The sequence below is a fragment of the Pocillopora damicornis genome, chromosome 3 (genome assembly GCF_964200805.1).
Source record: "Pocillopora damicornis chromosome 3, jaPocDami1.2, whole genome shotgun sequence".
Lineage (NCBI taxonomy): Eukaryota > Metazoa > Cnidaria > Anthozoa > Scleractinia > Pocilloporidae > Pocillopora > Pocillopora damicornis.
The window spans coordinates 21,489,632-21,514,407 of NC_142672.1; the positions used below are offsets into that span (position 1 = coordinate 21,489,632).

The 24,776-nt window shown below is 37.5% G+C and overlaps 4 protein-coding genes across 4 annotated transcripts in view; 3 read left to right on the plus strand and 1 right to left on the minus strand.

The window, feature by feature from the left end:
* The first annotated feature begins 1,270 nt into the window (after positions 1-1,270).
* LOC149048816 (uncharacterized) lies at positions 1,271-4,434 on the plus strand. The gene is made up of 2 exons (XM_089200832.1): positions 1,271-2,026; positions 2,159-4,434. Exons 1-2 carry the CDS (start codon positions 1,681-1,683, stop codon positions 3,883-3,885), a joined length of 2,073 nt encoding a protein of 690 aa, XP_089056958.1. The 5' UTR covers positions 1,271-1,680; the 3' UTR covers positions 3,886-4,434.
* A 719-nt stretch (positions 4,435-5,153) lies between these two features.
* On the plus strand, positions 5,154-9,772 carry LOC113684032 (multiple coagulation factor deficiency protein 2 homolog). Its single transcript, XM_027201333.2, has 4 exons — positions 5,154-5,442; positions 6,537-6,603; positions 6,997-7,114; positions 7,862-9,772. The coding sequence occupies exons 1-4, from the start codon at positions 5,297-5,299 to the stop codon at positions 8,014-8,016; spliced, it is 486 nt and encodes a 161-aa protein (XP_027057134.1). The 5' UTR covers positions 5,154-5,296; the 3' UTR covers positions 8,017-9,772.
* Positions 8,908-15,820, minus strand: LOC113684031 (tRNA (guanine-N(7)-)-methyltransferase). The gene is made up of 8 exons (XM_027201332.2): positions 15,703-15,820; positions 14,049-14,191; positions 13,073-13,131; positions 11,788-11,913; positions 10,851-10,921; positions 10,205-10,247; positions 9,881-9,982; positions 8,908-9,510 (listed from the first exon to the last, which is right to left on the minus strand). The coding sequence occupies exons 1-8, from the start codon at positions 15,777-15,779 to the stop codon at positions 9,388-9,390; spliced, it is 744 nt and encodes a 247-aa protein (XP_027057133.2). The 5' UTR covers positions 15,780-15,820; the 3' UTR covers positions 8,908-9,387.
* Positions 15,821-15,836: 16 nt separating this feature from the next.
* Positions 15,837-24,776, plus strand: part of LOC113684030 (protein YIPF3) — a 9,387-nt gene continuing 447 nt past the window's right edge. Inside the window, exons 1-11 of the mRNA XM_027201331.2 lie at positions 15,837-15,966; positions 16,612-16,682; positions 16,954-17,044; positions 17,634-17,740; positions 18,019-18,067; positions 18,610-18,702; positions 19,435-19,566; positions 21,364-21,483; positions 22,357-22,480; positions 22,743-22,895; positions 23,440-24,776. The exon at positions 23,440-24,776 is cut by the window's right edge and continues 447 nt beyond it. Of these exons, the coding sequence (XP_027057132.2) occupies positions 15,886-15,966; positions 16,612-16,682; positions 16,954-17,044; positions 17,634-17,740; positions 18,019-18,067; positions 18,610-18,702; positions 19,435-19,566; positions 21,364-21,483; positions 22,357-22,480; positions 22,743-22,895; positions 23,440-23,477 (1,059 nt within the window). The 5' untranslated portion in view covers positions 15,837-15,885 and the 3' untranslated portion in view covers positions 23,478-24,776. The remainder of the gene's footprint in view (positions 15,967-16,611; positions 16,683-16,953; positions 17,045-17,633; positions 17,741-18,018; positions 18,068-18,609; positions 18,703-19,434; positions 19,567-21,363; positions 21,484-22,356; positions 22,481-22,742; positions 22,896-23,439) is intronic.

The following is a 24,776-nucleotide window of genomic DNA, read 5'->3' on the forward strand; positions in this document are numbered from 1 at the left end:
AGAAAGGTTGGATGGACGGTGAAGGAATGAAAACATGGATCGACAAAGTTTGGTGTTCGAGGAGAGGTGGCCTGGGGAGGAGAAGAGGCCTGCTTGTTTGTGACGCGTTTGAAGCCCACGTGACCGAAAGAGTGAAAACAGCACTGACACGAGAAAACACGAACTTAGCAGTAATTCCTGGCGGATTAACCTCGATCTTGCAGCCGCTGGATGTCTCTTTAAACAAGCCGTTTAAAGATGGTGTTAGAAAGAGGTGGATGGAGTGGATGGCGGAGGGAATCCATGAATTTACAGCGAGTGGCCGCCAAAAGAAACCATCCGAGGAACTGATCCTTTCGTGGATCGCAGGAGCATGGCAGGACATTTCCGAAGAAATGATTGAATCCTCATTTCTAAAATGCGGGATCACCAACAGCCTTGATGGATCCGAGGACGACCTAGTTTACGAGGCCAACGATGACTGCAACAACGAGCTCGATGACTCGTTTGCAAGAGAACTTTCCAGTCAGACTCCGAGTCCGAGTCATTTCGTTAGTTTGCCAAGTTAATTGAAATAAATAATGTTATACAATTTCACCTTCTTGTTGAGTAGTTTATTTTTCTTTTTTCTCAAAATTTGGTCTGAAATTGGGATGCGTATTATACACGGGCGCGCATTATACACGGGTAAATACGGTAATGAGGAAAAAACCGACATTTCATTGAAATAAATTCTTACCGTGCTCAACCGTCTTCACCACGGTGAGAAACCGCGAGAAAACGCACCGTCCCAGAGCTCCGACGGTGACATCTCAAAGGTGTGAAACGTTGCGTGACTCTCGTTTAACCGTCGTAGCCAACCGTCATGAAAAACCATGCTCAAGAATGTACAAAAATAATTCTTGACAACATAGGGAATAATGAGGAAAAAACCGACATTTCATTGAAATAAATTCTTACCGTGCTCAACCGTCTTCACCACGGTGAGAAACCGCGAGAAAACGCACCGTTCCAGAGCTCCGACGGTGACATCTCAAAGGTGTGAAACGTTGCGTGACTCTCGTTTAACCGTCGTAGCCGACCGTCGTCGACAATCTCAAGAGAGGATGTCAGCATCCAAAATCTCTTAAAAATCTTAAGAGAGCAATAAATGACAGTGAGGACCCGTAGGATCAAAGTTGTTGATGATGTTGTTTTTGTTAATGTTGGGCCCTGGGCATCCATTTATGACAGCTTTTGCCGAAGGGTCTACCTCGGTAAAATGTGTTATAATTGTTATGAATGGGTTTACTTAAGGGGGCCCTCTGGTTGAAATTTGGTAAAATTGAAAAATTTTTCGCCCAAATTTTTTTTTGGAAAAATATTTACTTGGCTCTATCTAGATTTTGAATATGTTGCTTGTTTTTACATAAATTACTTTGCAGAGTCAAAAAGTGGCCTTCTTTGAACGTTGTTTTTCCGTTGCCATGGTAACCAATTCAAAACAAGAGCCTTTTTCCCGAATTATTTTTGAGGCGTTAACGCTGTTCCACGGTCCTGAGTTTGGAAACAGACCGTAGTTCATTCCAGATTCCTAGAAGTTACTTTTGAGGCCTGGTTACTGAGTTACAAGGAGCTCTAACGAATTTTGTCCAAGTCACTTTTGTTGATCTATGCGTAGCATTTCACAGTTTATTGATTCAGTTTATAAAGGGTTAAATTATGCCGAAGCTAGGGAAAAAGCAGTCTGTTTTAAAGCAGGGAATTTCAAGAAAGCGTAAAGGGTTCAAAGGAGTTCAAAAACAAGCGAAAAGAGCGGCAAGCGCAACGAGCGAACGAAGGGTAAATATCACGTTCGTCGGTGAAGATGACGTGGTAAGCGAAATGATTCCACCGCCTGCAATCCCGGTTTCTGCGCGAAAAATCGGCGCTTGTGCTATTGATACGTCTCTGTGGGATGAAAGTATTCCAGATGATCTGGAAATTGCTGAAGGATATCGCCTGGTATCAATGGAAAGTCTAAGGAAGTTTGTAAACAGAGTACATACACATGGACCATGTGCCTCAGGTGAGCCTGTTGAAATTTTTGCACAGTGTCACTTATTATGCCGGAAAATTTGAAACCAAGTCCATGATCCACTAATTTATCTGGATTTAAACTAGAAAATTAATAGATCGTTTCCTCTAATTTCTCATTTAGGTAAAGTTGAAGTGTTAGAGAGCACTGTAAACAGAATGGGAATAAGCAATTCAGTCTTTGTCAAGTGTGACTGTGGCATGACAGAGTTCCTTACTACTGGTGATCACCCCTCCAATGATACCACTCCAAGGACAATTCAAGGTAAAGATCTGAACCGACGAATAGTGTATGGCACATTTGAGATGGGAGTTGGAAAAGAGGGAATTGCCAAGCTGTGTGAAATGCTTAATATGCCATTCAGTATTTCGCTCTCAACTTGGTATGAGCACGAAGAGGCACTACTCAAGGCCCACGAGGAGATATTAGAGGAGCAACTAGCCAAAAACAGGGCTGAGGCAAGAATGCAGGCTATACAAGAAGAATGCATCACTGATGCTAATGATCAAATGATAATTAGTATCCCTGTAAGTTTTGATGGCTCCTGGTCAAAACGAGGTTATACTGCCAATCACTGTGTTGGATTTGTTATTTCTGCTGCAACCGGCAAAGTGTTGGACCTTGAAGTTATCTCAAAAACCTGTAGTGTGTGCTCACAAAAGAAGTCAAGTCTGACTGAAGACCAGTTTGAACAGTGGTGCCAGACTCATCATTGTGAAGGCTCTTATAAAGGCTCCAGCTCAAGTATGGAGATGGAATGTGCCAAAAGGATATGGGGAAGAAGTGAGCAGGGCTTTATCAGGTACACATGGATGATTTCTGATGGGGACTCAAAAGCATATAATTCTATATGGAGCATTTATGGTGCCTGTGACACTTGTCACCATTATGAAAATCTACAAAACAATGATCAAGAGTACATTACCTGGAAAGCTTCAGAAGATTTTAAGAAATGGGAAGAGGATCACCTAGCTGGAACTGCAGGCTGTGACTGGGTCATGAAATTAGACTGCATTGGACACGTTCAAAAGCGACTTGGAAAAGCACTGTATGAATTTCAAAAATCCTCAGTGAAATTGAGTGATGGAAAACCAATGCATGGAAGAAATGGAAGACTGACAAAGGCTGCTATAGAAAAACTGAAAAAGAATTATGGCAAGGCAATTCGTGACAATGTAAAAAGAGAAATTACAACCACTGAAGAGAGGGACCAAGCTGTGCAGACTATGAAAACTGAGATTCTGGCTGGATTGTTCCACTGCTTGAAGCTACCCAATAAAGAAAGGCACCAGTTTTGTCCACCAAATTCATGGTGTAAATACAAGAAAGGGCTCCCTTGCCCTAACAAGCCACACCATCTTGACAAGGTGTTTGAGGAACATCTTTGCAAGATTTATGACAGGCTCACAGATTCTGCCCTTCTTGCAAGGTGCTTGCCTGGCTATACCCAGAATGCTAATGAGTCCATCAACTCCCTGGTATGGAACAAATGTCCCAAACACAAGTGGCATGGCAGAAGGAGAGTGCAGCTGGCTGCTTTGTCAGCTGCCTTACATTTCAGTGGTGGTGCCTCCGCGAAACATGCCATCATGGAGAAGGTTGGGCTCACTGTGAGTGATACTGCCAAAATGGAAGCTAGGAGAAGGGATTCAGAGAGAATTAAACAAGCAGAGAAGAGAGTGCAAGATCAGCACAAGAAATACAGAGTTGCCAGGAGACAGGCTAAACAGCATAATGAAGATCTAAGGATTCGTGGCGAGGGTGTAACTTATGCAGCTGGAGCTTTTGGAGAAATAGAACCTTGTAATGGACCCAAAAAGAGGAAAACTACTCAGAAGACCAAAAAATAACTTTAGGGATATCTCTTTTAAAGCAGTTCTACCAACACACTGTGTTTTTATTGTAAAAGCTAACTTGAACCCATGTTTCCATAACATTTCCTTTTAAATCACATTTCCTGCAAATATGGGTTTTTCATGATTATTTGGGTGCCCCCTTAAATTTCTCAGGATGTATTTGTGCTAACAGCTCCGAATTTGCCACAAATATTTGAGACATAACATACTACAAACCTATGGAGCAAAATTCAATTTGACTGAAAAGTGTTGAAGTTTTGAGGAGTTAATCTTTTCTTGGAATGAATTCGTTGCCATGGCAACATTAATGATTGAAACCCGATTTTGCTCAATAGGTTTGTAGTGCTTTGTAAGTAGATCCATGATGCTTAAAACCAGCCCAATTGGATGTATTTTGAGCTTTGAATTTGAGGGGGCAGAAGAATAGTTTAAAATGATAGAGTTTTTGTTTTTGTTTATTATTTACTAGGAATAAACAAACCTGGTCAACTTTACTTGTTGGCTGGTAGGTAGGGTCATGTACTTGCCTCCTGCCAATTTTCAGCAGTTTACTATTAATGATTATGATTCTGTGACTGTTCTAGTTATGACCTTCTTTACTGTTGGATTTCAACCAGAGGGCTCCCTTAAAGAAAGACTTAGCTCTTTTGTTAAAGGCGCCGGACAACGAAAATGAATTTAAGTGAATTTAAGCCAAGATGAATTGCGCCCTAGACCATAAAAATTTCGAGTTTGATCGTCAGTGACTGAGATTAGGAGAATTGATTCGATGAGTTTGGCAAACCACTAGATTCATGTGCTACAAAAGCCCCGCTCACTGCAAGGATGAGACGTAACGTCGAAAGCGCCCTGTGTGACACCTGACCAAAACCGGCATATGGTAAATTTTGGGCCTGCTTGCGATTCATCAGTAATTTCCGAGGGAACGTAATTTATATTCCCTTTAAATTTCGTGGTTATCGAATTAAGGAAATTAACAAAGAGGAGCTTTTTATTGGTTGGTACTAAATATCTCGCTGGACTAAATTTGACCCTCGTATTGTTCAGTTTATTTGCAATCTGCCGTTTTATTTCTTGTTATTTGCCTCAAACGCTGCTTTTCCGGCAATCTTCAGTTCTTAAGATTTTAACTGATGTAATAATACCCACCTTGAGGATGAAATCGAACTATTTCAAAGAAATTTCTATTCTATTGAGAATGATCATGGTGATCAGGCGCTCACTGATTGGTTGATTTCCACGGTACACCTGTTTACCTGAGTAAATCAAATTCGAAACAGTTTTTCTTAAGCCACCAATTTACATATTTACCACTTGTGATGATTCATCTTATTAAAAATTGCACGAATGTACTCAGATAATTTTATTCGCAACGATTTCAAGCTTTTATTTTGAAGAACACATCATGTTTCCTCCAAAATCAACCATATCGTGGGGTGGAAGATCTAAATTTTGTTGGTTCATTATTGCTGTCATGGCTGCGAATTGCGAAGGTGCAAAAGACAAGAAAAGGGCGCAAGAGGTTTTAGAAATTCAAGCTCACGATTCACAGTAAGTAATATTCTATTGTTAAATATTTTTGCAAGGGAATAAAGTGTTGTTATCAAGTTTCTCAATTTTTTACCAAGGGGGAAGTGCGCCTTTCAATTCCAAGTTTCAATATCTTGGTTTTGTTTTCAATGTCACCAGTCAATTTAGCGGGTTGATCCTGCTGGTGAAGTAGTTGAACTCGAAGGAAAATTAGCACTTATCTATGTAATCTTAATACCCTGAGAAGTAAATACAAATGAAAACAGAACTTATTTGTGGCTTTCGACGTACGATCTCCGTCTGTATCTAACTAAACACCAGAGAAGAAAGGAAAACTGAACGAATTTATCCGTAAACGTGTCAATTTGGTCTTATGAGGATTTAATTTCTATCTGAGCGGATGTCACAACCGAGAGTCAAATCCGCAAAGGTTCGGATAAAGTTCGGAGACAATGAACTGATCGGAAATAGATTGATATAGCGACGCCGATACCGTTTCCACTTTATGCGACCAGTTTCTATTCTTTTCATTTTCCGCCAGGTTCGAAACATATTTTCGATGTAGCTGATAGCGCAGTTTTTAAGCTAAGATTTTTCGGAGAGGGTTGTCGACGGCACAGCCATACGACTCGTGAATATAACAGACGATCCGTACGGATCTTACGGATCGAGAGCTCGGTTTTACGAGTCGTTACGAGCCGTCGTATTGGAAATGAACAAATCGTAGCGCCTCTCTTAGTTTACGAGTATCCCCTTAACTCCCAAGAGTGACCAAAACAGAATTTCTCCCCATAATATCGCTACAATTTCAAGAAGGCAGGTGATGAGAATAAAGAAAAATGTAAATCGAAGGATTATTAGTTGATCCAATACCAAATTCTCCAAACTCACAGCATAAGAATTGTACGACAGACAGTAAGGAGAACTACCATGAGATCTTGGAAGTGAGAGGATGAAGCGTTCGTGTGGGCTTTTTACAACCTGTTTCTTCGGAAAGTTTTCTCAGGCAATACCTTTCTCAGTTTTGCAAAACGTAGCTGAAAAACGCCAGTTAACATTTAAACCTAAACACGGAAAGAATTCAATTAGAAATGTCGCCATCATGTACTTTACAGCCATCTAAAGGAACATCTGATGGAACAAATGGGAATGGATGAAGAAGCAGCAATCAAATACCTGAATGTAAGTACGATGTTTATTTTTGTGAAATGCGTCACACAGAAATATGAGATGACGCTGTTTATCTTTAAAGAGAATGAGCGCCCGCAGAATCACTCTACAAACTACCAAGCCCCATGGTTCACGCCACGCCCGATGACTTTGAAAACCGTTTTTCTTTCGACGGTTTGGCATATTGTTTACACTTATCCAGATAAATTGTCCTTCGGTTAAGGACCTTTTCGAAAGCGCTCTTCGAATTGCATAAGTTTGAAGAAGATTCGCATATGCATAGCAATTATCAACAGATTCTATTGGTAAACCACCATAAGACACACGTCCTCCCATGTAGAACACTTTTGCTGTACCTCAGCCTTAATTTTCGCAGTAAACCTTTTGCCTCTACCGGTTTTTTAGGAAACCAAGGGAGAGGTTCAGTTCTTCTTGATGCATGACTATGATAATAACAGCAAGTTGGATGGTCTTGAGTTGTTTCAAGGTCTCTCGCATCATGACCATTCCCAGGACGAGAAAGGTACGCGCATGTGAATAAGTTAATCTGCAATCTAGGCAGGCTCTCGCTTTCCGAAAGGATCTTTGGTAAATATCTGTTTCACGCAGATATGATTACAACTTGAAGTTTAATTCACGCCTGCATTCTTTGAATTTAGTGCATACACACCAGACAGCCTTCCTGGAAGAGGTACAGGCCGAGGTTGTGTGTTACAGTTACTGTACGCATGACTTTGTCGTTCGCACCTTCACTTTAAATCAATTTTTATCGCGCTGTCCATGCTCTCCTCTGAGATGCAGGAAATGGCATCAGTCGTGATAAGGACTTCTGCACCGATCAATTCGAAGCATCAACATCTCTCCCCGAGCAACTCACAGGCACTTGACCGTCGTCTGTGCCCATAATTATCTTGAATAAATGGGATGGGGTGGGGAATTTAAAGCGGGAATGTCAAGTCTTTCCAGGGGAATACAGGTGTTATATCTTTAAATATGGATGTGTTTAAAGGTAAATAGTTAACTTTCACGAGCAAAGAAAGCAAGGAAACATAAACTGTGTATATTCCCTTAGTAGAAAGTCTCGGTCGCTGATTTGCCTTGCACAAAAAAATTGGCTGGGGTATTTGAACACAATTTTATTCCCGGAGTGCGTAATTTGAATGCAATCTTCAAAAGCTCAAATTGCCGGGGGTTGCCCGAGGGGGGATGTTGAAGCTTCGATTGAATGGACGCATTAGTTATTAATTTTTTTTTTCTTGCTTTATTTAAGATGATCACGAGTCAAGCAAAATTGCGGAGGACGAAATGGCGACTTTCGTCGACACAATCTTAGAAGACCAGGACCGCAATGACGATGGGTATATCGACTACCCCGAGTTTGTGCACTCTTTCCGTCCAACTTCAGGGCACAGTGGAGGTTCATAACACAATGATGAAAATCAGAGATGGAAACGCGAAGGACTTCAAAATACGCCTTTTTTTTTTAGGTTTTTTTGCCAGCCAGTGTAGAAAATGTAAGGTTATGTTATTTAAGACTGCGCGCTTTTAGATTAAGTTTCGCGAAACCAAAGCTAATCAGAGCAAAGGTGAGTTTAACGAGGAATCAATCAGAACATACGTGAATACTTGTAAATATCTTCAAGCGCGGGAAAATTCAAGTGACAGAGTTCTGATTGGTCGAGATGGTGAGGCGAGTGTTTATAAAGCAAGACCAATGCGATTATAGATTTCGGACACTCAACTGAAAACTGCATTATCTGAAACTCAGGCAGAAAACGAGAATTCGACTCGCACGTAGCCTTAAACTGGAATCGGGTGATACACAGTGGGTCTAAATAATATGTACTACTTATTGACTGTGTTGGTCGGGCCGGACGGAGAAGTTTTTGGCTCGTGGTCATGATGCACTCGGTCCGCGCGTCTTGAACGAGAACCAAATATTTTCCATGTCGGCCCGCCCAAGCTTAGTCAAAAAGCATTTTATCATATGACCACTCTGTTAAAAATTTCGAAGTTTTCATCTAAACCGAAATAGGGCGCAATAGATGGGCTCACCTATTCTATAGCTAACAGGACTTAGGAGAGCATTTTAACCGACACTTCTGCACATGACTAAAGGAAAAATTTCCGAAGGAAAACTTTCACGTAAGGATTCTTTTCTGGTGACGATACTTGTCTCAGAAACAACGTCATTCACAGGAATCATTTCTAGTCTGTGGATGGAAGCAACTAAGAGACCCACGAAAGAGCTCTAGCTCGGGAAAAAAAGAGACACAAGGAATGATTTTCAAAAACAGCAACAACAACGACAAAATCATTTTAGACAAAAAGGATATTAAAAGTTTTGAAAAGGAGGTTACCATCTTTCTCACTCTGTCCTCACGCAATTGCCCATTTGTTTAAGGGTCGAATGATGCTATCCAACGGATAAATCGCTATCCAGTGGATGTGTTCTTAAAACGTACAGCGCAATCACCCGGATGGAGATTTATCCATAGACAGCTTCAAACAATCGGGATAAAAAGTTAAGAACAGTTATGATAGGAAGTAGCGTGGTGAACTGAAGATAGAGTCAGACGGAGGCCATTAATCCTAAGTTCTCGGGTTCAACAAGTCTCATTACTCTCTCTAACCCGACAGCAGCCCTGACACTGTTCCTACTTTGTCATCAATCTGAGACACAAGCTATTTCTCCTCATTTCAATTCCATCCGGGTAGGCTTGGAAACCAACAAGACACACGACCGCGTAGGACTTGGCACTTAAGGTTAATTTAGGTGAGGAAATACTGCCTTAGTTACGTCAGGTACGGATCTCGAATCCGTCGGAATACAGCCACTAATTTGATTCCTTTGTTTCTAGTAACTTTTTGTCCCTCCTCTGTGCTTTGGTACAGTTTTTCTACGACGGGATCCTGCGCCTGTGCAGAAAATTGAAACAAACTTTACATATTGCATACTGCGCAGTCCTCGGCCGGGACTTTAATGCATGTACAAAGATCTAAAACTGACTTCTGTCAAAATTCACTCAACGGAAACTCTCGTTCAATCACGGTTGCGCCTAAGGTCACATTACCTAAAATTTTTAGAGAAATCATATCATAGATCATATCCACATGTATTTTGCGCTATATAAGTAATAAATTATTAAAAATTATTATTATTAAAATTTTTTTCACTCGCTTCTCTGTTTTTAAGCTCTATTGACGGACGATCTCGCTCATTAAAACCCCAGAGCCCCGAGTTTCCCCATTAGAGACACTTTTCTACTTGACTAGAGTTCATTTTTACCAGCTCATCGTCACTGACTGCCCCAAATAAAGGGTGTTCCATGAAATGCTTCTTTATCCAGTCACACAGGTCAGGAACATCAGTTATTGTGTAAACAAGACCCTTAAAAAACATAAATAAAGATGGCTTGAACGAAAGTTTACATCTAATTAGAAACAACCTGAACAACTTAGAGTACATGTCTATTTAGAACATTTACTGTGTTAAGAAAAGATACCTCATTTAACAGTTACTTCTCACAGTTAATTAAGTAACCTGATATTACATTGGCTTTTCCCAATAACACGATAACATCCTAAAAAAATGTTTACAAAAGTGACTTACCCCTTCCGCTAAAACATATGCATACTCAGCTAGTAATGTAGGGCTGAAAGAAAAATAAGTAATTAATCCAGTGAAACTAACGGCGTTTGAGAGAGAAAAAATCCAAGTTTGAACTGCACCTAAAATAACCACGGAAGACAAAGTCCTTCAATTGCGGAAGAGAAATTCAAAATTTATCGGATGCAGTCTTCCAAAGCTTGATTTCAAGTACAATTCGGAAGTGTTCCATTTAGATTCTACTTCTTCTATTGGATGTTCTATGGGAGGGGGACATTGGGTTTTGCGGTATTGGGGTAAAATTAATTTTTGGTTTTGCAGTATCCTCTGAACCAGCGCGATGCAGTTTTTCAGCATTGTGGACGATATCAAAGATCATCCTCCAAATCCTCCACCGTTTCTGAGCATTTTCCAATTTCCATTTGTTTCAGAAACAGACTGGAAGTGAAAAGCACTCGACTTGACGTTCATGAACAAATTCTTAATAGTTATTTCCGTGCTCTTTGCTCTAAATGTAACATACAGAGTAGTGGTGGCGGTGTGTGCCTAATTTTTTTTTTTTTTGCAGTATTGCGATGTTTAGACCTCCCCCCCTCCGATTTCCCCCTCCTAAGGCAGCCACGCAGCCATCTTTTTCCGTTCTCCTGACCTTATTATTCTCCACTTATGTTTCTTTTGCTTGAAATGAGGATCAGGAAACAGGAAAAACATCTTTTTGAGCTGCAAAGTTGACGTATACAAATAAATAGTATTGGTTAACCCTTTGCCCCCCCCCCCCCCCAAGAGTGACCAGCATCTAATTTCTCCTTACAATATCACCACTGAATCACACATTAGGGTCATGAGAATAAAAGAAATGATCATCAACTAAAGAAGCTCTTGATTATTAAACAAATTCTCCTTGCCAGCACCTTAGGAAATATATGGAGAGCAGTTGGGAGAATATGCATCCTGATTTTAGAGTGGAAAGGGTTAAATGTTCTATTTAGCTGACTGCAAAAGATGCAAACAATACAGCAACAAATTTCAATTGGTCACTTGTTTCAAAGAAAAACAGCTATTACTTTGGTCAATGATTTGAAATATATCAATTCAAAAGCAGACACAGAGATTTGAATGATTTTCATTAAATTTGGACTTGACTAAATTGAGCAGTTAATGACACCATCTTGTGTGGAGTGAAAACTAAAGACTGAGAACAGTCCAACATGAAAGTACTGTCAACATGTCTGATTTTGTATATCAATTCTTAGTTAACCCAAAAAAGATTCTGAACAAGTGTGTACAAAAGGAAAACCTAAGTTATGATACCATAATTTCACACTGTGATTTTTTTAACCCTTTAACTCCCATGAGTGACCAAGATAGAATTTCTCCTAACAATGTCAATACAATATCAAGCAGAAAAGTGACGAGAATAAAGAAAAGTATCAATTAGGGGATCACTAATACCTAATTCTCCCAACTAACATCATACAAATTGTACGGCAGACAGTAAGGAGAATAACTAATGGCATTTGGGAATGAAAGGGTTAACATCACATCCTCGTTATTGCTGTAATGTGATGATTCAGACACAAACTTACCTGACCCTTGTGAAAATAGTTGGGCAAGTACTTCATGGCATTAGTCCTTATCACATGAATGTTCTGATACTGCCCTGGGTTGGCTTCTCTTAAAGCCATCACTCTGTCACTAACATAGTCACTGACCTAAATAAAGGCATTTTGTGGAAGTATTATCCATAGCCCAAGTGTTACATGGAAATTAGAATCCTAACACAAGGTGAGCTGTGGGGAAATGTATTTTTTTCTTCAATATTATTAATTCTGCCGCTTAAAATACTAAGACTTACACTAAATACTTACAATACAGTGCTTACACTACTTACAACAAAATACAAAATACACTACTAACAATTTACTAATGCTACACTTCATACATTACAATGCAATGACTCATGTTGCATACAATACTAACACTCAAACTACTTATTAAATGGCAATATGATTATGAATGCTTCTTGCAATATAATTCAATTACTAAAAATATAATAAATGCTACTTGCAACTTTTTACACCTTTGACATTATACATATTTGCAATATTACATTTACTAAAATCCTTGCTATATTGATGGGGAAAATTGCAAAATCAAGTCAGTGAACAATGTTCACAATATTGTCAGAATTGGTTAACAATTTTTCATTGCACTTGGAGTTTGGTTTGAAGTTCAGGAATACTGGGATCCTTGGAGAGAACTATACATGAATAAATCAGTCTGTGCTTTTAGATGGAGGTCAAAGAAGCAATTTCTTTAAATTGAATAAAATCTGTTCAGCAGAAGGACTTGCATTTAATGTGTGTATATTGTTAAACAACATAATGGTACTTGAATATATGGAAATAGAGACATCACACTCTAGAAATAGCTGCATTACAGAATCTGTTCTTGAACAGAAACTGCAATGCTTGTTGGTTGCAATATCAAATTTCTTCAGGAAATATATCTATCTTTTTTCTTTGTTTTCCCTTATTTGGTAAGTGTTATCACCCTCAAAATTTTCTTTTGAGATGTAGCATTTTTACTTCACCTTTGTTCATTCAAGTTATCACAAGAGTCACATCTGATCATCAATTAATATAATATTTATAACAGCTCTCTTGATTCATTAAACAATGTTTTTAATAAAGAATGAAAGACAATCTTTCTCCCACCAAACCTATTTCTTAGTAGCAATTCCTTAAGGTGGTCAGTTTTATAAATCAAGCACTTTTGATTGGCAAGTTCACACAACATAAATGCCCCCAAGAACATTTGTGCACAAGCACAGAATGAATAAAATTGCACACAAAATCCTCTGATTCTCACCTTCAGTCTTATTTCCATGCCAACCATTAGTGTATCTGGAAACATGGGAGATAAATCCACTGCAAAACATGAAAGTATTTTGAAAATATAAATGGGGCTTGATAGATTCCCTTAACCCTTGACCCCTAAGAGTGACTAGCATCTAATTTCTCCCTACAATATCACTCCTGAATCATGCAGTAAGGTCATGAGAATAAAGAAAATTATCAGCAGCAAAAGAAGCTGTTGATTGTTACACAAATTCTCCTTGTCAGCACCAAAGGGAATGTATGAGGAACTGTAAGGAGAATACCTTTACTAATGTTAGGGTGTAAAGGGTTAAGACAGCTCTGACATATGACTGTATGTCTAGGGTTGTTGTTATAGTAGCTCTATAAAGTTACTGTGGTCTAATATCAGTTATATTGGTTGGATTATACACATATTTTGACTGATTTTGTAGAAAAGATTGTGGTTATTCCTCGTGGTGAATAACAATAAAAGCTAAGTTTTTTGTTTGCCTCACGATGTAGTCACGTGTGATGTAGATCATGATGTTTCGACTGCATACTGCTAGTCTTCTTCTGGCAGTGAGGTCGACTGGTCATGTGTGATCTTATAAGCATGATGCTCTGCTGTGATTAGTTGTTTTTCAACAGCTCTGATTGGTGCAGGTCTGATTGGTGATTGAACCTTTGATTGGTTCTTACTCATGATGTATTGGGGGATTGATGAATAGATGACATCACCATTTACAGCATTTTGTTTGTTTGTTTATCTTATAGAACAAATAGATCCCATGTTGTTGTGGGTCTGTACAGTTACTGTAATAGATTACAGAAGATGTCAAAATGCAGTTAGAACATCATTGACACACTTAGCTGCACCTTGTGTGTTAATTGTTTTGTTCTTACCACATTTTGGCATTACCTATGATCTCTTACTAAACAGATGCACAACACGTGGAGTCTGTTTGTTAAAGTCAGGACATATGTACCTAAAAGGCCGCCATATCCACACCCTATATCTGCAAATTCAACTCTTGAGGTTTTGCAAACTGTGTGTTCTCCATTGTCATCTTTTTCTGGAAAGAAAGCAGGAAACAGAGTTCTCCAATCCATTGCATCTGGAGATACAGGACTGTAAGAAGAGCATGAATCATCAGTTTTTCAATAATCAGGAAATGAGCATACAGTTCCTTAGCCAAAATCAAGTAATTTGCAAAATGAATCCAAAATCTGTAATTCACAAAATTAAAAACTGTAGTTTGCAAAATAGGAATCTGTTTCATTTTGTTTCACAAATTACAGTAAGCCCTGTGAGACCTCTAATGTCATTTCCATAATGACATATCACTATTTAAGGTGCTTCATAATCAATTTACTTTTCATCTACATACCTCTGTCCATGTATTTGATTAACTCTTAACTTTTAAGATACATGTAAAAAATGTATTGCAATGCTCCCCAGTAAGGAAGGGGAGAGGGCAAACAAGTCTCTATTCTGTTCCATGAATTTTGCAGCTTATGGATTTTATTGTCTGATAAACAATTATTCCAAAAGCACATGTTGGAAATGAGATGGCAGACAGCTGAGGAGACCTGTAGGAACCAAGTTGGTTCTGATCACCTCATATCCAACAAGTGTAGGAGGAAAAATTGTTTTATTAGAAAGGCCCCAAAATATAAGTTAATCTTCCCAACTTTATTTTGTAAGAACAAATGGAATGTTGTAAACACTTGAAAACTCTTGAAATACCCTATGCAATGTTTCAGTTTTCAAAAATAGTCCTTAACCACTACTTTTTTTATGCCTTGAAATATGTCCCTGTGACTTTCACACCATCTTCTCACAATTAAATGAACTTATCCTGGTTTCAATATTATCCTCAATAAATCCACTTACTAAAACATGCAAGTAGATTAAGAGATGAGCAGTTTGTCTTCCATTGAAATAATCCCCCTCCAGCAACCACCACCTCCTACTAGCCCCCCTCTGGCACCCCCCTTCCCCTGACAATGGGAAACTTAAGTACAATGCCTGAGACATTAGACTAGATCAGAGGAGAGAGCATGCATGCACACCTAATTATCTTTTCAACCAATATATTATACCCCCCTCCCCCCCTCAACACTACAGAATGACCTGAAACTTATCTGCATCACATAGATAAAATATTTACTACTTTCATTCTTTTTTATTATACATTCAACCCATAATGTCTTTTTTTGATTGGCTGAAAGTGTACAGTGAATTTTTTATATCAGTGCCTGGGACGTCATCTGGCTGCAAATAATACAATAATCGTGTCAAGGTCACTCAAGGTCACCAGTAATCATTTCATGTTTGCGCGCTTTGTGTTGCTTCCTGATTTTATATTTTTGCACGTTTAGAAAAAATTAGTTTCACTTACTCTCGGGACCATTTTTTTTTGCGTTCAATGTATAGTAAAATAATCATTTAGATTCGGTTTTTGTGATATCCTGATGAATCAAAGTCTCGGTAAGAACTGGATATCACTAAAACCTCATCCAATAATTGTTTATACCGCACTCCACGCACCCCAAACGTGAATTAGTGATTGTACGCCTATTCTGACTTTACCATAACTCAAAACTTCACTACCGTAATTTTCTCAATATTTTACTCACTATTCAAGAGTGTGATCGGCCATAGGATTTGCGTGGGCTCTTTGCCGGTAATATTTCTTCTGCGGAAGTGCCGCCATCTTGGATCATCAACAGGCAGTCTCCCACAATCCATTGTCCTGAAAAAAACCGACAAACAAAATCACCCATAATCCTCTGTAGCTTTTACGTGTTTCTAAATCCAATATGGCGACGCTAGGCGACGAAGATAAAAGTAGCTCTGCTTCAAGCGAAGAGAGCCGTTCATCGAGTTGGTATCTCGTACAGGTGAGTTAATAATATATATAGGTAAAAATGAACTATTTTATTTTTTCCGAAATAATTTTTCATCAAATAGTGCCCACTGTTATGAAAATTATCTACCAAAAACAAAAACGATGAAGACTAACTCGATTCTTGCAACGATAGCATATTGATCACGTAAGCAAGGATTGAAATCGTTGGTACATGGGTAGTTTTTGACGAAAGAATGCTCGAGTTGTATATGACTGGGGATGCCTTAAGTTGAATTGTGGATTTATTCGTAAATCCATCCTGATTTCAAATCTTTATAATTATCTTACATCATATCTGTTCATCCCTCCACAAGCTCCCCCCCTCCACCTTGCACCGTCAAAATCATTTAAACCCCTATCTCCTGTGATTGGTGCAAATATATATTTTTTTTACACCCATCTTTTTTTAAACTTCTGTAAGATCTGAAAACACTCTTGCTTTAAATCAATTCTTAAAGGGGGGGGGGGGGGATTTTGCAATGGATGTAAGGAAAGAAATTGGGGATTATAACTTGGAGAATACTACTAGATATTTGGCAGTTTAGGCTGGGGCATATTTGACCATGTGATGTATTTGACTAATCACATGCAAGCAAACAAATTTGATGGATAAATTACTTGAATTTTGTAATTACAGGATAATTCCTCTGCAGTAATTGATATTGCAAATACAGATGACTTGCAATCAGAACCAGGAAATGGGGAAAGGTTTGTTTGTTTGTTTGTTCATGTACTTTTATGCCACTATTAAGAATTTTTTTTATTAGTACTTTTATGGCATTGTCAAGAGAAACTGTGAATCATGTATCCTTTATGTTTTCATCACCTGGATATGAATAGCTGTTGATAGTAATTTTCAAAGTGGAGAATATTGGGGTAACTTGGACCTGCTAAGTTGATTGTATTGTAACAGATTTTAACTATTTATGGCTAACCTTTATAATATTATCTTAGCATTTCCATTTATTTGTCTTCTTAGTCATGAAGGAAGTCCAAGTCGGCAAGCAATATCAGAGACGGAGTTTATGGAAAGGATCCGAGAAAGAATGGCACAGGAAGTTGGAGGATATGTAAGGAAATATGTGTAAAGAAATAATTGTAGAGCATTTTACAAGTGAATGTTGTAAACCAAAACAAATATATTTATGGCAAGTACTTGCGATGAGATTTCTGGTGATTGAACAACCCAAAGAGAGAGTTAGAACTCAGTATAAAAATATGTATAGTACTTGTACAAATGACCTGAAGCCTTTACAGATGCAAGTGAGCACTTATTGGTTCAAGAGTTAGTGTTGAGTCTAATGAAGGAAAATCAAAACAACTAGATTGAACAGTTTTCTTTTGTATGTCTTCCACTTAAGTATGGTGAAGCAGTTTGCTGATTAACCAATGAAAATGGAAAATTCACATTGATATGGTTAGATGAAATTTGATAAATCTTAAAGAAATAAAAGTTCATTTTAATAAAGTTTGTTCCATGCATTTCAGCAATTTACATGTTTTAACAATTAAAATGTTATTGAATCAGTTGTTATGCTGTTATTCTATCAGTTGTTGTTATACATGCAGTGTCTATCAAAATGTATGGACAATTGATCAAATTGTCATTTTAGTGGCAAATAAATTATAATTTTTATTGTTTTGTTTGTATTATTATAGGTCTGGCAGGCTGGAAAACAATCAGCCAAAAGAGCCTTTGATCTGTATGCAAATATTGATATACTTAGGCCATACTTTGATGTTGAACCCATTGAAGTTCGTAATCGGTATGTTATCAAATAAGATTTATAAATTATGGTAATAGGAATGACTGGAATCAAACTTGGTCTGTAATCGTACAAGTGATAAACAAAATCGCTGTGAGTCTGATTTGTTAATTACAAGTATGATTACAGAGAGAATTGGAGAACATGAAGTCCTGTTACCAATTAATCAAAACTATGACAAAAATTTATTATTATAATGGCCTTGTTTCATCAAATCTTTTGGCCTAGAAGAATCATGTCAAGCATATTTTAATGATTGTGTATGTTTTCTTTTCTAGTTTGCTCCATTCACTGATACCAAAGTTTCCCTCCACAGCATCCCCTCAGGTATATACTTAAGGAAAGTAGAAGATGGATAATTCACCCTTTCACTCAGACAAACTCATTAGTAATTCTTGTTACTGTGTAATGTATTATTCTTTTGGAGATAGTGGTATTGGATCCATTGTAATCCCCCAGTTGAATTTTCTTTATTAGGATCACTTGTCTGCATACTGTTTTCCTCCATCTTATCAATGTCAGGGTGGTTTTTATTTTTCTATGTACAAACATTTTTTATTTCAAGTGGTACAGTCACTGCCTATGCTGAAAAAGTTGTCAGACTGGAAAAATTTTAGCAGGAAACTTATTAGGAAATTTAGTAGAATTTTTGTGATGGGTTATTTGCTTTTTCAAAAAGAAGAATGCAGCATGTGATTGATGTAATATCTAATTATTGTCAAATTCACAAAAATGAAAGGAATTCAATGTAGTTCCAGTTTATGTTGCAGTACATGGGAAAGAGCCTGTGGTGTGATGACAGGTAAAACAGTTGCAAAGAAGACTTCAGTTAGTAGGAAACACTAATGCATGCTGATTTGTTTCTCTAGACAGTTGTTGGAGAGTTGTACGGACCACTGATGTTGGTTTTCACCCTGATTGCTATTCTTCTCTTCAGTATGAAAACATCAGGACACACAGTGGTAAGATTAATGTTTTGCTTGTTGTTCTCTGCATTTTGAATTACTGATTGATTATGTTTGTAGCCTCAATCATGCTTAGCTCTGTTGAGTCTCTTCATCTCAAACTTGTGGGACGGACCATGAAAAGAAAAAATTGTGTTGCTAGACTTACTCTCAGCAGAATTGCACAGAATCTCTTCTAGGCTCAACCATCTAAGATGTAATATGCACTGGCATTATTTTCAAACTGTGCTTTTTGGTTGTGTATTTTACTGTGGCTTACATTTTTAATGTGACACAAGTGGTCCCCATACTTTTTGGGCTGAAACAGCTCCTTTTGCTTTTGATTATTCCATAATTTCATTTTTCTTATAATGGTTTTTTGTTATGCCTTCTGAGCAGTGAATCAGGGCATCTTCAGGGTGATATCTGTGACATACTTGTTTTTTAGTTTTATAAACAATGAGTATTAAAATTGACTCTAAATCATCTTCAAGTCAGCCAAAAGGTCTAAGTTATTGTTTATTAATTAAAACAGTGTCAAGATTTCTGGTAGCCAACATCAGGAAAACAGATATAATTGTATCAGTGACAAATGATCCACTTGAAAAGAAAAATCCTGAGGCCTGTTTTGTTTAAAACCACAGTCTTTCCTAGACTTGTTTTTAATAATTTGTCTTAAAGTCTCAAGGAATTTTCTTTTAAAGGGTTTTAATTTAATTCTTGATGTTTTCAACTGATTATTGTTTTTAGCAAGAGGGAACACTCATGGGTACAGCTTTTGGTGTTTGTTTTGGATACTGGCTGGGTGGTGCTGGAATGTTCTATGCTGTGGCATTTATGAGTAGCACCCATCTTACCTTTCTCCAGATTCTTTCCTTATCTGTGAGTATTCATGCTGTGACCTAAATCCTATAAACCCCTAAGAGTGACCAGCATCTATGTAATTTATCCTCACAGTAATTACTGCTGAGTTATTTGTTAAGGTAACAAGAATCATTATGAGGAAATGCCATTGCGCCAATCCTGCACTGCAATTGAAATTGTCCCTTAAAAAAATGGTCAAGGGGACAATTTCTCCCCTTCAAAATTTAGGGAAAAAACTCAAAAGGAAGCACACACAAAGAGATTTATCTTGGTACAGAAATTGCAAGCTAAAACAGAACATGGAAAGTATATTTTCTTGCACGTTTAAAGTTCATTCTAAAGTCACGTTTCAGTCACACTTTACTGAACACGTACGTCTCATGCTCAACCAAGTGTGGTGAACGCACGTGGCAATCTTTACTACGCTTTTCACAAACATGCGAACTCAAAAGTTCAAAAGCCGCCTTCACAATTACGTTTTTCGCTGCCCTCAATCATAATTACGATCACAAGCAACGAAAAAAAGAGAAACACACGAAACGGATTGAAATCCACCAATCACAAATCACAAATCACAAACCATGACCTTTTGAACCTGTGAAAGTAAAGTTTTGTTTCCTAAGAGTTCCGTTAAGATGATTGACGGCAACGAAAAACACAATCGTCAATTGGCTTTTGAACTTCAAAATTCGCATGTTTGTGAAAAGCGCAGTAACATGTCACATCGAAAACGTGTTTGAACATTAGAAAGCTTTTTCGCTCGGAATCGAAGTCAGAGTGAATCAGAGAAAAATGATACAGAAGAAGAACAGTGTATTAATCAGGAAGAAACGAATGAGGATCGAAGGAAACCGAAAAAATCACGAACTTTCCTGAAAACTTGGTTGTGAGATCACACATGGTTGCGCTATGAAAAAGAGGCGATGTTCTGCTATTTTTGTCGGAAATCTAAGAAGACAAACCCCTTTGCAATGGCAGAAGAGTGTACACATTTTAGAACCTCAACTCTGCAGCAACTCTTTTCTACAGCCCTTGATGTTTGGGCTAGAACCAACTGAAGAATTAGTACATTTACATTTACCAGTGATTAAGAAAGGAATTGAAGTTTACAAGGCGATGCCGGGACGAGATTCTGCTGTGTAATGTTTTGAAGTATAAAGCAAAGTCATTGATCCTCTGTTTAAATATGACGAGAAAAAGAAATTTGACATCAATAACAACTTTTCTTTTTTGTATCACTTTTCTTGTATTACAAGTCTTAAGAGGATCAGGTAAAAAAAATGTTTTTGTTGGCTTGCCTGTATGAATGTAAAAAAAGAAAATGTCGAATAAAAATTAATTTGTCTGTCCCCCCTAAAAATGAAAATGTCCTCCAAAATTTTTGCTAAGGGGACAAATTGTCCCCCAGTGATCAAATACTAGCTCAAACCCTGAAGAAGGTGTGATTGTTTAACAAATTCTTTGAGTCAGTACCTGTACCAAATGAATTGTACAGACTGAGATAAATTTGGAGGGCATTGGTGCTGATGTTAGGGTGTTAAGGGTAAAACCTTCTCTGAACAAATGTTTATTTAAAGTTTCATTCTGTTTTTCACACATGCTTTTTGTGTCTGAAAAACACTGCTCCTGAAGTCCTGGAATTGATTATTAGACAAATGTGAAGCAGCTAGATGAGAGAAACTCTCTTTAGAACTTGAGAGTTAGGCAGTTCATGAGAGTATTCATTTGAAATTGCTCAAAGATACTTTACCTTGCTCTGAAAAGGAAAAGAGAAATCAGTCCCCTGGTACTCTGTTTTTTTATCTTTTATTTTAGGGATATGCATTGTTTGGAAATGTGGTGTGTCTATTTCTAACAACTGTTGGCTATCATCATTCCCACTCATTTTTTTATGCTCTGTGGTTAGTGTTTGGAGGTTTATCGGCAGCTAAATTGGTGAGTGATGTTACCCTAAGAGTTAACAGTACAATGATATATACTTAGTCTGTAGTGGGTAACTCAGTGAGGGTGTTTGTGAACCTAGATAATTTGGTTTTATCAACTGAGTTGATAATGTAAATTGGTCACTGTGAAGAGTTTTTGAAGCTGACATTTTGAGTGTTAGCCCTTGATCTTTTCCTCTTACAAAGGGCTTATGTTAAAAACATCAGCTGTAGAAGCTCTGTACAAGAGCCAATTTACACTATGAACTCAAGTTGACAAAACCAAATTATTTTTTGATACCCTCAACCAAACACTGCGCATCAGTTTGTTTCGAAATTTACCTCAGTTATTCATAGTTCCTTTAGAAACTTACCTCCTGTATTCATTTGTTTGAGAACCCAGATTGCTAAAACCCACAATTAACTATCCTAGCATGGATGGCAGCACTCCTACCAGTATATGCTAAAGGGTTCATTGCAACAGCTTTTGTGTCACTGTACTTCTAATTGTGCCTTTGTTGCAGTAGTCATTGTTTGCTTAGGGAGTCAATTAGCTCTCTCTATTTCCCCAAAAGGTCATCCGTGCAATGTCACATCCTTTGCTTCACCCCAGGTTGTTTTGACTTTAAATTCCTAACACCATTATCAACCCTTGGGTGGAACATTTGAGGGGGTTGTACACCAATTGGAAATAGCTAACAATTTCACTTGTCAAGTAGTTTGTGCAACCAACCACTAGGTGTAAACATCTTGTTTCTTACATTTGGTTGTTACAAATGGGTTAACTTGATAATTTTGACAGTGTATCTGATTTACTCTTTGTGTACAGTTACATACCTTGAGTAATTACTCATTTCCACTGAAAGTTTTCCTTTTCTTTCTACAGGTGACTGTTTTCATGAGTCGTACATTCAATCGACGTCAGGGCCTGATTGCTGGTTGTGTGGTGGCTGGTGTTCATTTACTGTTTTTACTCTATCTCCACTTTGCATATCACAGTGTTTATGAAGGTCAGTGTCAACTCATAACCAAAATACTCATAACAACAAGTCAATAGACAACACAAACAACATACTGTTAGCCAGCTGCTGATTAACTATCAGTCCATAGTCCCTCAAAATGGCATTCATGCAATACCAGTGAAAGTCCAAACTTTCACACTTTTTTTACATTATCTGACAACTGAACATGGTTCTTTTTTACTTAATGCTACACAAACTTCAGTTGAGTTCCAGGTTAGATGTGTTTATTCTGTGTGAAATTGACTTCCAGAATCAGCTGAAATGGTCTTGTCTCGTCACTCAAGAGAGGTGGTAACCACACCCCTGAGAGATATGGTACCATCTGTGGCTCAGTTCACTAAGATCATTGGAAGTGATCAAGTGCTAGATGCCATGGCCAGAGTCAAAAGAAGCATAAATGAGAGTAAGTTTAAATTTATTAACAGTGAAATAAATTTCATTGAGATCAAATAATTGTAGGTTAAAAAAATGATCAGATATCTCTGTACATACTGGACTGTCTTTATTACTATTTGGTCATTTTCTGTGCAAAATATGCCACAAATCATTTTTGGTCATCAAGAACTCTTTAATTGTTTTGTTTGTTGTTTTCTTCTTTTACTTACACCTGATGCAATCTGTATGATGCTCAGATACGACCTTACAAAGTTTCAAACACTAAAAGCCAAAGATTAGAAAATTTAACAATAGGGGAGTCATATATAGTAAATCCCTTTTTCGATGGTATAACATATAATATTAGCTGGCATTTTGCTCATATTTCCCTTGCACGCATATTTTATGTTAATCCATTGAAGAAAGTGTATTTATTTAGCTACTTGTTGAGGTCATTTTTAATAATTATTTATAGGGTGGGTGTAAATTGTTTGTAAATCCTTTATGTAATCCTTTGTTGTAGTAGTGTTCCAAAATAATGTAATTTTTCCTTAAAATTGTAACTGTTTCAGCTACAGGCTTGTTTGAAGCAACATCCATGACCATGTGAAAGGAAGCTGACATTGCAAGAGGTTAAAGAAGATTTTACTACAAACACCATTATTGTGAGGCAGGCAGTGGTGGATGGGTGCAGCACTTTATTTGACTAAATTTTTCTGCCATTTATGTTGTCTTTTTCAAAATCCAAAGGAGCAAGCAAAGTCTCGTAGGGTACACTTGTTTAATAGGTGGGTAGACCAGACTATGTGTTTGTTCATTCTGAGTGCCATCATATTGTTCCAAAAAATGCTAATGAAAAGTTAACTTCTTGCAATGTAAAATCAAAGTATAGGACATACTGTAAAGGTTATCAATTATTGTCAACAACCTGTTGTTGTCTCTTGCCTTAAATTCCCCACAAATGAAAACCTTAAAGGACAAACAAAAGTAGTATTTTGAAAGAGATCACTGAAATAAATTTCTACTGCCTTAACCTTTTCACTCCAAAAATCTCTTTAGTAATTCTCCCTACTGTCTTCCATGCAGTTTTTGTGAAGTTGATTTAGAGAATTTGGTTTTGTATCAACTAAGAATCCCCATGATATTTTCCTTTATTCCCATCACTTGCCTGCTTGATATTGTATTGATATTGTAAGGGGAAATTCTACTTTGGTCACTGATGGGAGTTTAAGGGTTAAGCCTATGATTTGAACAAAGTGCTGCCCAACAGCACTGAATGGTACACTGAAGATTGAAATATGGCCAATTTAATGTAAGGAAAATATTGTAGCTCAGGCAGATGCTTTAAACAATCACTGTATAGTGACATCTACAAAATGCTGGTATGAGGGAGTTGGGAAAACATTCATACTACTTACTCTCCATTGTTTAGTTTACATTTCTTATTCACCATTTATTGCAATTTTTTTAGTAAAGTACACTTTCTAGATGCTTTTTAGGGATGTTGGAAAGGGAGAGTGTAAATTAATAATGGAAATGTAGAAATATGCAATCTGTTGACAGCAGAATTCAGGGACTTTCTAGTGTAAATTGAGAATTGATAATAATAATAATAATGATGATGATTATAATAATATCAATAGTTAACAGTTATTCATTGGAGAAGTGGTGATAAAACATGGTGGATATTTATAGAGCCACAAAGCTGTAAGGTTAATTTCCAGCACTTTCACCAATGGTGGTGAATAATTGTTATAGTATATCAATGCTACACAAAAACCAAAAAAAAAATTAGTTTATTTCTGTCAATTTACCAAAAAAGGGTTTAAAATTAAATTGTTCACACCCAATTCTGTCTCTGTGGCTGCTCGTAGGTTAACCCTTTAACTCCCACATCAAATTTGTAATT

What these genes read in the sequence shown, in the direction of transcription:
- LOC149048816 (XM_089200832.1), top strand. Translation starts at nt 1,681, where the DNA reads ATGCCGAAGCTAGGGAAAAAGCAGTCTGTTTTAAAGCAGGGAATTTCA. An exon ending in ACATGGACCATGTGCCTCAG is followed by an intron (nt 2,027 to 2,158) that starts GTGAGCCTGTTG and finishes TTTCTCATTTAG; the next exon opens with GTAAAGTTGAAGTGTTAGAG.
- LOC113684032 (XM_027201333.2), top strand. Translation starts at nt 5,297, where the DNA reads ATGTTTCCTCCAAAATCAACCATATCGTGGGGTGGAAGATCTAAATTT. An exon ending in ATTCAAGCTCACGATTCACA is followed by an intron (nt 5,443 to 6,536) that starts GTAAGTAATATT and finishes TGTACTTTACAG; the next exon opens with CCATCTAAAGGAACATCTGA. An exon ending in CAGCAATCAAATACCTGAAT is followed by an intron (nt 6,604 to 6,996) that starts GTAAGTACGATG and finishes CCGGTTTTTTAG; the next exon opens with GAAACCAAGGGAGAGGTTCA.
- LOC113684031 (XM_027201332.2), bottom strand. Translation starts at nt 15,779, where the DNA reads ATGGCGGCACTTCCGCAGAAGAAATATTACCGGCAAAGAGCCCACGCA. An exon ending in GCATGGAAATAAGACTGAAG is followed by an intron (nt 11,914 to 13,072) that starts GTGAGAATCAGA and finishes GCCTTTATTTAG; the next exon opens with GTCAGTGACTATGTTAGTGA. An exon ending in ACTATTTTCACAAGGGTCAG is followed by an intron (nt 10,922 to 11,787) that starts GTAAGTTTGTGT and finishes TCAACTTTGCAG; the next exon opens with CTCAAAAAGATGTTTTTCCT.